The sequence below is a fragment of the Belonocnema kinseyi genome, chromosome 5, assembly GCF_010883055.1.
Source record: "Belonocnema kinseyi isolate 2016_QV_RU_SX_M_011 chromosome 5, B_treatae_v1, whole genome shotgun sequence".
Lineage (NCBI taxonomy): Eukaryota > Metazoa > Arthropoda > Insecta > Hymenoptera > Cynipidae > Belonocnema > Belonocnema kinseyi.
The window spans coordinates 90,562,307-90,577,714 of NC_046661.1; the positions used below are offsets into that span (position 1 = coordinate 90,562,307).

At 26.2% G+C, this 15,408-nt stretch overlaps 1 protein-coding gene across 1 annotated transcript in view; it reads left to right on the top strand.

The window, feature by feature from the left end:
- LOC117173100 (synaptic vesicle glycoprotein 2C-like) overlaps positions 1-15,408 on the top strand; it is a 66,449-nt gene that overhangs the window by 34,233 nt on the left and 16,808 nt on the right. The window contains exons 5-8 of the mRNA XM_033361485.1: positions 1,314-1,435; positions 5,783-6,027; positions 11,202-11,362; positions 14,372-14,546. Of these exons, the coding sequence (XP_033217376.1) occupies positions 1,314-1,435; positions 5,783-6,027; positions 11,202-11,362; positions 14,372-14,546 (703 nt within the window). The remainder of the gene's footprint in view (positions 1-1,313; positions 1,436-5,782; positions 6,028-11,201; positions 11,363-14,371; positions 14,547-15,408) is intronic.

The following is a 15,408-nucleotide window of genomic DNA, read 5'->3' on the forward strand; positions in this document are numbered from 1 at the left end:
CTGCTTCACGGAATTACGAAATATTTTAAGAGTTTTAAAGAGCTTTCGGTTGTATTTAAAGAATTCAACGGATTTTGACGCGATTCATTTGATTTTAACGGATTTTACAAGTTTTGAAAAGTTGCCAGCTGTTTCACGGAATTACGAAATATTTTAATGGTTTTTAACGGATTTTAAGAGTTTCAAAGAGGTTTCGGTTGTTATCCGGGAGTTCAAAGAATTTTAATGGATTTCGAAAGATTTAAAGAGTTTTTGATGATTGAGAGTTTTAAAGATGTTTCGATTATTTCATAGGATTTCAAAGGATTGTAATGGATTTCAAGAGATTTTAAGAGGTTTTGATGATTCTGCGGTATTTCAAAGTATTTTACCCGATTTTAAGATTTTTAAAGAGGTTTCAGGTTTTTCCAAGATTTTAAATGATTTTAAAGGATATTAAGCATTTTAAAGGGTTTTCGGTTGTTGCGCGGGATTTCAAAGGATTTTCAGGGATTTTAACTGATTCTAAAAGCTTTTCAGTTGCTCTAAGGAAGTTAAAAAGTTTTAGAGGATTTCGTAAAACTTTAAATTATTAAACGAGTTTTAAAGGATTGAACGCAATTATAATTATTTCAACTGACTTTTAGAAATTTTAAGGGATTTCAACGGACTTTAAATGATTATAAGGTTCTTTAATGGAAGTTGAACATTTTAAGCGATTCCGTGAATTTTCAGTTTTTAAAGGACTTTAAGAAACTATGGATACGATATCTATAAAATTTAAAGAATTTTTTTAACAGATAAAAAGAATTCACAGGATTTCAAAAAATGCTGTATTTATTGTAGGTATGTAAGATAAAATATTACATTATAAAAAATATAAATAAAATAATGTTATAATGTGTAAAGTAGTTCAAAAAGTAAATTGAACCTTTTAACAACCAAACCGGTGTTAATTAGAATTTTGTTCAAAAATAATTAGAAAGAGGAAACTTACGTGAGAACCCCCCCCCCCTCTGCAAACGCTAAGAAGGCGTTAACCGCCCACCAAAATTAAAATTTAAAAAATCATGTTGATTGGAAATCTCTAATTATCACCAAATACCAATAGACGTCAAAAATTGAAATATTTTTTTTACATTTTTTTCGCATGAACATGTTTTTACTTTTTGGCAGTTTTTAACAACATTTTTTAGACAAAACTTCATTATTTGACTTATATCTTGAAAAAAATCAAAAAGCGCTTGCAATTTTTAAGAAAAGCATTTTTTATTCACCCTTTTCTTCAAAAATAATTTAATTTTTATATAATATTATATTATTATTGGTTCTAGAATATCGGGTCCCTATGCAGCACTAATGTCATACCTGGCTGAAATCCACAGCGAACATCTCAGATCTCGAGTATTTATGTGGTTGGGTGTCGTATTTTCCCTTGCCAATATTTCTATACCCTGTAAGTATTGAAAAATTTATTGTAAAAATATTTGAAACCTAAAATTTTGATCGAATCGATTTTATCGAATTTAGATATTCAAAATTTCTTTCCGGATATTGTTGGGATTTACTGTATTCTTTCGAAATCCGTGGAAAAGTTTTTAAAAACTTGAAACTTAATAAATTTGCGAGGATTTGTTCGAAAATATAAAAAGTAGATATTCACAAAAAATGCATACTTATACTTTTTCACAATTTTTAACTGAATTCGATTTTTTTCTACTTCAGAATTTTTCTCAAAAAATTATGTTATCAGAAAAAAATGTCAGATTTAAAAACTGGCTTGGCCCGCATGGAGCTGAAATAATTTTTTCCTTATATAAGCAGAAACTTTTCAAAAATATTTGCATAAAATAAAAAAGATTGGGTGTTCCAGAAAATTTTCTTCTCGCTTTTTCAAGATTCGAAAAAATTTTTTTAAAAAATATTTTCTGTAAATCTCCGCCTTTTTTAATTGTGTCCAAATTCATTGTTTTTATTTACATTTATGGCACAATTTCATTAAAAAAGATCAAAATTTGGGGATAGAAAAAATTTAAATATCTAATCCCTCAATGAGTCACTTTGCATTCCTAAAGCGCTACATTTCCCTATATTTATTCTTAATCATTTTCTTTTTTCTTCTCTAACTTTTGTGACAGGGTACTCCTATGTTTTTTCATTCCCTTATCCTATCCATCAATTGCGAATTTCAATTTTTTTCAATCTCTTTCTCTATCTCACGTAACCCAGGATCCTTATATTTTTCTGTGCATGATTCTATCTCTTTAATATCAATTTGAAACTTCGTCTATCTCTTTTTCTATCTTCCGCGATTGAATACTTTCATCCTTTTCTATCCCTTAAACTTTGTGAATTTATCAAAAAGTTAGGGAATTTATTGTTTAAATTTACTTCACGTTAACCACATACCAGAATGACAACGTGACTTCCATGCCTCAGACTGGCTCATACCGAAGACTGATTTCATTGGTTGGTTATTTTCCATAGCAGCCACCTAGCGGCCAAACTTTTAAGTTGGCGTGAATAAATAAAGGGTAGGGTGGCATAGAGAAGAGAGGATTGAAAAAGATAGTCGTAAATTCTGATTGACAAAAATATCGAAGAATATAGACGTTTATAGATGTAATAAAGGATGATATAGAGAAGAAGAGTTTAAAAAAGATAGACGGGAATTCAAATCAAGAGAGAGAGAGAAAGAGAGAAAAGCATTGACGTGGATAGATAAAGGCTTGGATGAGTTAGACAGAAGACTTATGAAAAAGCTTTACGTAAATTCAAATTGACAAAGAGATAGAAAAATATTGCCATGAATAGATAAAAGATAGGATAAGATACACAAAAGGGAATTGAAAAAGATACACGTGGATTTGGATTAGCAATGAGATAGAAACAGAAAGACGTTGATAGACGAAAGATAGGATGAGATAGAAAAGAGGAGATTGAAAAGGATAGATGGGAATTAAGATTGACAGAAAGATACAAAATGATTGACGTAGAAAGATAAAGGACAGAATGAGACAAGGAAGAGAAGATTGAACAAGATAGACGACAGTTAAGGTATTGAAAAAGATAAACGTTAATTGGGATTGATAAAGAGATAGAAAGCAATTCATAAAATGAGGTACAGGAAATGAGATTGACGAGATAGATGGAAATTTATATTGACAAAGAGACAAAAAGGCAGGCGTGGGATAAGACGATCCAGATAAGTAGAAATTAAACCAGATAGACGGGAATTGAGATTAACAGAGATATAAAATGAATGATGTAAATGAATTAAGGACAGGGTGAGAAAGAGAAGAAGGGATTGAAAAGGATAGAAGTAAATTTATAAATGGCAAACAGATAACGCAATATTGACGAGGATAGGTAAAGGATAGATTGAGATAGATAAGAGAAGATTGGTAACAATAGACTTAAATTTAGATTGACAAAGAGATAGAAAAAGATAGACGTTGCTCTACGTAGTGTAGAATTAGATAGAGAAGAGGAAAAATAAAAATATAGACAGAAATTTATATTGGCGGATAAATAGTAAAAGATTGATTTAGATAGATAAGGGATAGGATGGAATAGATAAGAGAGAATTAAAAAAGGTAGTCTCAAGTTGAGATTGGCAAAAAGAAGAAAATAGACGTTGATAGATGTAGTATAAGGTAAGATGGAGAAGATAAAGTTGGAAAGGATAGATGGGAATTTAGATTAACAGATATAGAACAAGATTAAGGTGAAGGGATAGAGAAGAGGGAATTTAAAAATATAGACGCAAATTTAGATTTACAGAGAGATGCTCAAAGATTGATGAAGATAGATAAGCAATAAGATGAGATAGAGACGGGGAGATTGGGAAAGATAGACGGCAATTTACATTAAGAGAGATCGAAAAAGATTAATATGAATATAGAAAGAAAAGGATAAAATAGACAACAGGGGCTTAAGAAAGGTAAATGGGGAATTGAGATTGACAAAGAGATAAAAAAAACAGACGTAGGATAGGATAAACTAGAGAAGTGGAAATGGAAAAATATAGAGAGTAATTCAAATTAACAGAGATAGACAAAGATTAATTTAAATGAATGAAGGACATGATGAGAAAGAGGAAAAGGGATTAAAAAGGATTAGAGTGAATTTATAAATAGCAAAGAGATACAAAAAGACGTAAGTTTAGAATTCAAACAAGATAGAAGAAGATAGAAGAAGATATAAGAGAGGGAGTAGCGGGGCTTTGAAAATACAGACGAAAATTTAGATTGTCAGAGAGATTGTAAAAGATTGACATGGATGGTTAAAGGAAAGGATGGGATAGAGAAGAGAGGATTGAAAAAGATAGTCGTAAATCCAGATCAGCAAAAAGGTAGATGAAAGACGTTGTTAGATGCAGTGTAGGATGAGATAGAGAAGATCAAATCAAATAAGATAGATGGGAATTTAGATTAACAGATATAGAAATAGATTAAAATTAAGAGATAGAGAAGAGGAAATTTAAAAATGTAGACAAAAATTTAGATTGACGGAGAAATAGTATAAGATTGATGTGGATAGATATGGGATAGAATGAAATAGAGAATAGAGGATTTAAAAAGATAGTCGTAAATTGAGATTGACAAAAAGATAGAAAAAGATTGACGTAAAGACATAGAGAAGAGGGGATTTAAATATGTAAACGGAAATTTAGATTAACAGAGAGATTGTAAAAGATTGACTTGGACAGATAAGGAATAGGATAAGACAAGAAGGGATTGAAAAAGATAGACGTAAATTTAAGTTAAAAAATGATTGAAAACGATAGTTCTTTAATTAAAATTTTCATTTCTTGTGTAAGATTTGTTTTTTAAAATAATTATTTCAAATTATTTATTTTTTTGCAATATTTTTTTTACTCTGTTACAAGGAAGGCATCCTATCAGTGTTACTGCTGCTTCATTTTTTCAAGGCCGAGAGATTATTTTTTCTGAAAATATAATTTAGACATTTTTCTATTTTTTTCGAAATGTTTAAACTTTTTTTATTCACATGTTTTTTGGCACCTTTCGTTCTTGAAAAAAATTCGAATGTGTTAATTTTTACGTTTTTTTCACATTAGTTACTAATAAGAAATTATAAAAAATAAGTATCGCCTAATTTCTTCTCAAAAATAAACATATTTCGCCGCTAAAACAGCCAAAATTCAGGGCTTTGGAAATAAAATGAGATTTTTCTTACTCTCGCTTCTTACCAATTTTTTCAAAATTATCAAATTCTAATTAATAATGTCTTTTTTTTAGGCAAACATTCCCACAATGCGAATATTTATACTTTTAAAAATAATGAAATAATCTTCAAGTTTAGGCATTTCTTCGAAAAATGTTGCCTTTTTAAAAAAGTTATTCCAACTATTTCATTCACACAAAAATTTACTTTCAAAATTGGAAACAGTAAAGTTGTAGAGCATATTTTCCACGAAAAAATGGGCCATAATTAAAAAAACTGAACCATTTTTCAAAAATGTGTAAGAAGCGTCAATAAAAAAAATTCAATGGTAAAAGAATTATTAAATTAAATTTTGGTGTGAGTTTTAACATTTTTTAATTTAAAAAAATGTTTTTTGATCTAAGATCAAAATATCAATGATTATTGGTTTTAAAAATTATGCAAAAATATTTTTTTACGCATATGATATTTGGCAAAACTACTTTAAGTGTAGAACAAGCCTGCTTTAAAATGGATATGATTTTGTATTTTTAATTGAAAAATCTATATAAAAATAATTTCAAATTCTAAATAAACAATTTTGTTGTTGCTTAAGTTATGATAAAAATTGCAGGTTTAGCGTGGCTGATTATTCCCGGAAAGTGGAGTTGGAATTTCTTTAATGGATGGTTAGAAATAAATTCATGGAGGTTTTTCCTGGCCGTTTGTTCAATCCCAGAATTCACAGCCTGTGTTGCTGTCTCGTTTTTTCCCGAAAGTCCGAGATTTCTTCTTGCCAAAAAACGCCCAGAAGAAGCTCTCGAAGTCTTTAAGAAGATATATTCTATTAACACTGGTCGTCACCCAGACACCTATCCGGTGAGACTATTTTCATGAATATTCGATTTTTTCAATATATATTTTATACTATGCATTTATAATTCTATCCACTTAATTTTTTGAAGAGTTTTGCCATTTTTGATCAAAACAAATTTCGATATTAAAAAAATTACTTCGAATTAGTCATTTTTGATGAAGAAAGAATTTACCTGGTTCAGGATTTGAACCCGGAATGTCACTACCCATGAACGGAGTTTAATCGGTTAACGCACCGCTCATGAGTAGTGACGTTCCTGGTTCAAATCCGGACCGAGGCAGATTTTTTTTGTGTGTTAAAAATTATTTGGCAAAAGTTACCGATTTAACATCGAAATTTAATTTTTTAAATATTAAAGTGCTAGTAAAAGAATCTTCAAGATAAAAATATATGTCTCGAAAATGTCGCAATCGTTATTGAAAAGCTGATTGGCTTTTTTTTGACTTAATGTTGTTTTATATCTTATATTTTAAATTTAGAAAATTAAATCAATATATAAGTTAGATTATAGAAAACCGTATAAAAATTAAAAAATATTTATAATTTTCATTGAAAATTTTTTTTTTTTTTAAATTTCATTATCATATCTGAACGCTTCAAAGAAGAACTAAAATTTAAAAATATTTAAGTTTCGCTAATTTTTTTAACTGAAAATTATCTTTGTCAAAGAAAAATCATCATCAAGATTACCCATTTTCGACAATTTTAGGTTATGCGTTTTGCACTGAAATTGGGTATTTTAAATAAAAAAATTATTCGATTAAAAACATTTGTAAAATTTCAACAAATTATGTTTTCGGGTTTCTTAGAATATATTGCCGGTTACTATTTTTGAAATGAAAATCATAAGATTTTAAAGTTAAATAATTTTTGAACAATTGTATATGTTACGTTAGTTTTTTAATTTAACATGAACTAAATGATCTTATTCTAAATAACAAATCGCAACATAGGAACCAAATTTTCAAAAAAGTTTACAAATTAAGATTTTATCCATTTTACATTGATTTATTCTCGCCTGTCAGTGCATTTAGGTTTTGAATTGTTGATCATAATTATTTTAATCTAATCTACAGAAAAGAATGATTAATAAATGTTTATTTTAATTTTAAATGATTAAATTATTTCTTTTAAAGAATAATTTAATGCAGATATAAATTATTTTACAGTTTTGGATTACTGTAATTTAATAGAAAGAATCAAGCTTATCGTGGGTGAAATTTTATCAATTTTTATAATTTTATAGTACCTTTTTTAAATTTTATAATTTTCTATTTTTAAATATTATCTATTTTAAATTTTGCTACCAAACGGACAATAAGAGTTTGGGAAAATTCAAAATTATTCCAATTTTCTTTTAAAAGGATAATGTTAAGTTAATTTTTAAGGTTAATTATAAGAAGATTTTAAAATATGTCGAAAAAGAATCTGAAAGATTTTAAAACAATTTTTTCAGATTAAACTTTTTTATTTAATTTGCAGAAGTTTCAGTAGCTTTGGAAAGAATCGAAAATAATTAAAATCTTTAGAAGATTCCGAAAAATTTAAAACGAATTGTACTTTTTTTACGATTTGGAACAAAAAATTAGAAGACTTTTAAGCATTTTTAAAGGTTTTAGGACAACAATAAAATTGTCTCAAGATTCCTGTTAAATTTTTAATTATTTCTTCATTTTGAAGAAGGGATTCTAAACGAAAATTCAATCAAAATTACAAGGAAATTCTATCATGCTTAATCAATATTTTCAACTATTCAAACAATTCCAAGTTATTTTTAAACTTGTGAAAATTTTCATTTTTTCACTGTAGATTGTTGAAGATTTTGAAACAGGAAGCTGAATTAAAATTACAAAAGGTTTCAAGAGAATAAATCTTTAATATTTTTTAATTATTAATTTAATCATTTAAAAAATTTGGAGAAAAATGTAGATTTTTTACACTTTTGTAAAAAAGAAGCTTTTTATGAATTTTGGAATGGTTTTTAGAAAATCAAACAATATTCTCTAGATTATCAGTAAAATTGAAAGTTATTTTCTGGAAAATTCCTGGACATTTTTTTATTTTGCAGAATTAAAAAAACTTGTGGTTTAAAGAATTTTCAAGTTTAAAAAAATGAACTAAAATTATACATAGTCATCAAAATTTAATTAATGTTAATGAATTCATTTCAAAAATTAGCTTTTCATCATAACTATTTTCATAAAATTCAGTTCCAAAATTTAAGAGGGAAAGGCAATTTTCATTTTACTTGTTTTTAAAATAAACATGAACTAAAGTTATTTCAAGCTAAAAAATAAACGTTTTTAAAAATGATTTATAAAATCGAGGGAAATATTTTATTGTTGATTATAACTGGTTTTAGAAAAGAAATCGAGGTGAATTTTTGAAATAAATATTTTACAATTTTCATTGTTTATTTAATAATAGTTTTCAGGGTTTAATGTTTTTCTCTTTCACTTTAGGTAAAAGTTGCAACTATTATTCAATCCTAATGCTTTAGGGCTTATTTTATTCCTAAAAAGATTCACCGAAAATCTCATCGATACGTTTTTAGATCAAAAACTTCATTTAGGGAGTATAAAATCGTTATTTTTTAAACAATAGGTTTTTATAAATAATTTTTAAATAACTACCAATGAGATTTGCAGAAACTCTTTTAAGGAATAAAATAAGCGATGCAGAGTTAGAAATAAATAAGAATTGCAATTTTGACCTACAGAGAAAAAGGAAAGCATTGAACTTTAAATTATTATTGTCAAATAAAGAAAACCCGAAATATTTTTTTTAAAAGTTCACCTCGAATACTTTTCCAAAATTAATTATAATTAACATTAGCATATTTTCCTTTATTTGATAAATCATTTTTAACAAGGTTGATTTTTTGAAATTAAAATAACATATGATAATAATAAATAAGGAAGCACATTGTGTTAATTAAAACATATAATTTGTTTATTAAAATATTCGACAAACCGAAATAAATTTAAATTAATAAATGAAATTAATATTATGTTATATATTATATAATATAATATAAAATATTATAAGATGGAAATTATCTTCTTTTCGGATATTTAAAAATTACACAAATAATGATATGTTTGATTTAAATTCGCATGAATAATGATTTGTTGTTGTTAGTAGAAATGCATTGGAATTTACGTCTAAAAGGAGTCAATTTTACGATTTTCGCTAATTATTTTTTATGCAGAAGGTAATAAAAAATGTGAAATATTATTATCTTTTAGCCAGAACTATCAGAAAATTATTTTTATTAACACTTACCACTTTACTACTTAGTTTACCACTTTTAAACCAAAAATTGGTATTTTAGAAAGAAAGTAGATATGGTTCGAGCAAGAATATATATATTTTTTAAAATTTTCATGTAATATTAACGTTTTTTACAATAAATCGGATATCTTAAACAAGACTCATTAAATGTCCAAGGTTTATTATTTTTGACCAGTTTTAGGTTGTCAGCTTTTTACACAAAAAATGGTATTTTAAATCAAACATCTTGATTTGATCTAGATTTATAATCGTTTACGAAATTTAGATTATTTTAGAACTTTTCGTCTGCAATTGGTATTCTTAAAATAAAGAAAACAGGGGTTTAAGAAGATTTACAACTTTGACCTATTTTAGGTTCTGTCTTCGTTTATTGCTAAAGCTTCGAATTTCAAATAGAAATCATTATCGTCCGTGTTGAAATCCAATCAGGGATCCGGTCGGGTCCCAGCCGGATAGCACCGCTTTAAGCCGGGCGCTAGTCGGGGAATCCGGCCGGGATCCGGTTAAAAACGTCACGGTAAACTGTTCGGATCCCAGCTTCAATACCGGCCGGGATCCGATCGGGTAATCCGGCCAAAAAGCGGTTAAGAAATGTTGCTTCAGGCGAGAAATTGGTAACTTGTTTTGTCTTTTAAGGCTCATCGTAAAGATTACGATGAACTTTAAAAGTCAAATCAAGTGAACCAATTCTGGCATGAAACTTGAAGTCGAATGTTGTTCCTTGATGATAGAATCTCATAGCAATTTGGAAGCCACGTGGTGATTTAAGATTAGGAAGGAAGAAAGTAAGAACTGTATACAGAAGACTATATTTTAATTAAAAATAATAATTATTCGCGCACTAAGTGGGGGTTTCAAACTAATTACTGAAATAAGGTTGATTTTAATCACGAGTCTTGATTTTATTTGCGAACTTCGAAGAGAAGACGCGCCGTGAGTGCAAGCAGCATCCTCGTTCCAGGTGCGAAACTGAAAATTACTGAGTGTCAATGCAGACGACAGATACAGCAGGCGCTATATTTGGCGGTAAATTTGAAATTGTACAGGATAAATATTGTCTGAATATAGAGAAGTTTATAAAAATTCTATCATTTCTGTTCTTGCACATAGCAGAATCGATAAAAGTTCAACTTAAAATGTAAAATTAAACTGTTAAAATTTAATGTTTTTTTTTAATAATTTAAAAAAGAGGATTTTTGTTTCATTGATCTAATAAATTTTTAAATTATAATTTTCAAATAATAATTCATCTAGCATTCATAATCACGTCTTTGATAATATCACGGCTCTTTAAAAATGTGTAATTTCTACAAAAAACATTAAACTGATCAGTGCCCAGCCGGCTCCCGATCATGGGATATAATCAGGGTTGGCCCGGCCAGTAACCGGCCGGCCCCGGAATACTTTATTCGAGAAAATTGTAGCCCGACCGGTTCCCGCCCGGTTCCTGTCCATGAAACCCAGCCAGAGCTAGCCCGGCCGGGATCCGACCAGAAACCTTGTTGTATTAGGGCCAACCGGGGAAATTTCTACACGGACGATCGAATATGATTTGCAATTTTTAACAATCTTTAGCTTATAATAACGCTGTTCACAGGAAATTGTTTGCTTTAAGAAAAACTTATGAGGTTAAAAAAAATTCTGAACAATATTAGGTCACGTTGGCATTTTGCATAAAACATTAGTATTTTTCAAAAATTTTAGGTTATGTTGATATTGTTTATTGGAAGTCGATTTTAAATTTTAAAAAAAGATGAACAATCGTAAACAATTTTTTATGTTAAATGTTAGTGTTTTTTGTCTGAGATTGCTATTGTAAATAAAAATTCATACTATTTCTTTAAATTTAGTTGAAATGCAAGTTTGATTTTTTTGTAAATAGGTGAAATGTTTGGAGGAAGAAGAATATTTTACTTCATCGGCAGAAGATGGTTTAGTGAAAAGCTTAAAAGGCAGTTGGAAACAAATTCAACCCTTATTTCAATCACCAAATCTTCTGAAGCTGATACTTATCGCTTCTATTCAATTTGGTGGTACAGTGGGGTAAGATATTTTAATAATTATATTTATTTTTTTTATTATTTATTATATTTTTTATTATAATCATTATACAAATACCAGTGGTGCAAAAAATAAGGTGCAAAATAACTTGTAAAAGTAACTTCTTTACCGATTTTGAATTTTTTCCCAATTTTTCATTAAATTATAAAAATGTTCGCATTATGATTCGTGCGCAAATACTTTTTTTATTTGAAGGGAAAGCTAATTTTTAGTGCTGAATACAAATTTTGAATAACTAATTATTCCTTAATTTTTTTTTTAATTTTTATGTAAATATAATTTTCGTAAGATTCTTGACAAAATTTAAAAAGTTCTTTGAAGATTTCACATATGTCAAATCAAAACTTCAACAAAAAATTTTATTTTAAACTAAATAGTTGAATTTTTAACCAAATATATCAACTTTTTATTAAGAAGACTCATTTTCTAAAAAAAAAGACTTTTTAAAGAAATAGTTACATTTTCAACTAAAGAGATGAATTTTTAATGAAAAGCATTCACTTTCAAAAAAAATACAAATTTCAATAACATAGTTAAAATTTTAAACTTAAAAGTTAATTTTCTACCTAAGAAAAAATTGGTTGAAAAAAAATTAGGTACATTTCAACGAAAGACATAATTTTTTTAATGAAAATAATAAAGCTTCAATTAAAAACTGAATTTTTAACATGTAAGTATTGGACTTTTCAAGTGAAAAAAATTAATTTTGAACGAAAAATGTAATAGATGATTTATAAAAAATATTTTAAATGTTTAATCAAAAACCTTTTTTAATGTTGCTCCTATTATTTCTGAAATTAAAAAAAAATCTTTCAAAATTCAGTGAACTGTCTAAACATTCTAAAGATTTTTGTCTACACTTTTAGAAATATTTTTAATTTTTTTTAAATTTGAAAAAATGTATTTTTCTGAATAAAAAATCATTTCAAATTTTTCCAAAAATCTTAAAACAGGTTTTCTTAATACTTTTTTAATTTGTTTCACAATTTATAAAAATCTCCTACTTTTTTCGCAATCTTCAAAAATATACAATTATCTAAAAACAATTTTAATTATTTTTTAAATATTTACAAAATTCTAAACGTTCTGAATATCTTTTAAAACTATACGATTTTTTTCTAAAATTATATTACAATTCTACAAAATAAAAAAATTGTTAAAAAATCTTTAAGATTTTTTAAAACAATTTAAAGGAACATTTTAAAATATTGAAAAATCATATTTAATTATTCTCTTAAAATTAGTTTTTCATAACAAAAAATTATTTTTAAAATTTTCAGAGAGTCTTGTACATTTTTTGTACAATCTTATTTCAAAATCTATGTTTTCTTTTAAATTTTTGGATGTCTTCAAATTTTAAATAATTTTTTCAAAAAATCTGAATATCTTTTTAAATCATTCAAATTTTTCCTAAAATATTTGAAACCTTTTTTAAAATTAAAATAATTGCTTAACAATTGTCCGGAGTATTTTTTTATTTATAAATATCATTTGAAATTCCATTTTTCAGAATAAACAATTATTAAATATTTTCCCAGGTATTTTAGAAAAATTCTTCAAAAGTATTTTTTTCAAAATCCTCAAAAATCTACATTATTCAACTTTTGATTTTATTGCAAATTTAAAATTGTTTTATCATCTTTTAAGAATTTCTGAACCCTTTAAACATCTTTTAAAACCATTGGAATTTTACTTAAACTATTTAAAAAATTTAAAAAGTAAAAAAATTGTCTTAAATCTCTTCAAGAATCTACATTTTGTTCTAAATTTGTTGAAACCTTTTTGATTTTCCAATTTTTTTAAATGTTTGCAAATGTCTTAATTATTTTCAAAATTTCTAAATAAACTTTTAAATTATTGAATTTTTTCTAAAATGTTTGAAACATCTTTTAAAATTGAGAAACCATTGCCTTAAAATCGTGCAGATTTTCTGTACATTTTCAAAAATCACTTGAAATGTCTTTTTTTTAAATGACTTCATATTTTCCCAGGATTCTTACGAAAATTTTCCAAAGCTTCTTTTTTTTCGAGATCTTCAAATTATTTCAAATTTTCAATGACTTTATAATGTTTTTAAAACTTCTGAACCTTTTAAATATTTTTTTAAATTATACTTTTCTCTCAAATGGTTTTAAGATTTTACAAAATATAAAACTTGTTTTTTCATATCTTTACAATTTGTTTTAAAAGCATTTTCAGAATCTTTTTGAATATTTGCTTACAATTAAATTTAAAAAAATCATAAAAAATTTTCCCAGGAATCTTAAACAATATTGTTTGTATTTTCTTGATAGCGTTTAAAATGCTTAAATAGTTTCAACATTTTATGTCAATATTTAAAAAAATCTAAAATCTTTTAAAATTTTTCAATATTTTATAAAAACTTTAAAACCTTTAAAATTATTCAAATTTTTTGTAAATTTTTTGAAAACTTTTTAAAAATTAAAACCACTGCCTCAAAAACGTCTAGATTTTTTTGTCAAATTTTCAGAAATCATGTAAAATGTTATTTTTAATAACAAAAAATCATTTGATATTCATAAATTAAAATATTCTATTAAGTTTTTGTTCATGATTTCATTTTTTCATCTCTCTGAAAAAGTTTAAATTTTTCAGGATAGAAAAAAAAATTAGAAAACAGAATTATATCCCAACATAAAGCCATCATTTGCAATTAAAATGTTGTCCTTTCTCAAAAATGTGCTGAAATATTTAAAAATAAATTTAAATTTGAAATAAAATTACTTTTTTTAAATAATAATTAATTAGTTAATTATAAATAAAAATAAGTATCTTTACCTTTAAAGTTCCTTATAGGACATTTGATTATTGAATATGTACTAATAGAATAAATAATAATATAGAATAAAAAATTGTAATTAATTGACACATTTAGTAAAATAATTTGAAAATATTTACTAGAAAGTAAATAAAAAAAATATATGAAAAGGTTTTTTCAAAAAAAATAAAAAATTAAAATAATCTCTGTAGGTCAAATTCTTTAAGACTATGGATGCCACAACTATTTTCGATGATAGAAACTTATACAGCAGCTCATCCAACCCCAGTATCTGGTCGAACTGCGACAATTTGTGAGATGCTGGATAGTTCAAAGTACATTAATAATGTTAGCCCTAGTAATAATACTGTTCCTGCGTGCACAGAGGTAAGAGATTATATTTTAATATCCTTTTTTCATGCAGTTATTTTTATTGTTAATACTAGTTTTTAAATTGAAAATTTACAAAATCATTTTAGCTTCGTTCCAATTAAATCAAATTTCGACAATTTTCATGTAAAATTCTGACGAAAAACTATTGTCAAATTATCCCTAGCTGATCTCGTGACTGAAAATTGATTACATAGCGATCTTTTCGTTCACTTGTTCCGCTGGGGTACCCTGGCGGACGATAGATAATGGGAGAAAAATTACTTTCTTCACAATGATACAGCCGACAAATAATGACCGATTTTGACCCAAAAAAATGGAACAAAATCCGTTAAGATTTTTAAGAGAGTGATAGAGCCTGATTTTTAAATTAGGCTTTCACTTTTTCTATAAATAAACAAATATGACGAAGAAATAACCATTTTTTCTTTTTGACGTTCCCGCTACTCGCCAATAAGAGGAAATTTTTTAAATCGTCCAAGTTGCATAGAATAAAATTATTTTAAGATATTCAAATATTATATAACAACAAAAAATTTTATTAACTAATTATTTGTTGAAAAAATTTTTTCTATGTTTTTCCATGATTTTACGTTTTGTAAGTTGTATTGCAAGAAATTTGGACAAAAATAATATAATGATAAAGAAATATGTCTTGAGATTATTATTGATAATATTATAAAATAATTTAATAAACAAAAGCAATAATCAGCCATTTCTTTAAAAAAATTCCTTTTCTTTCGATGTCATTTTTTTAATTAGGAAATTTACGATGATAGCAAAATGCATAATTTGTTCATTAAACTTATGATTTTTTTAAAGAAAATTAATCAACAAATGCAACATTCAGGCACTTGTC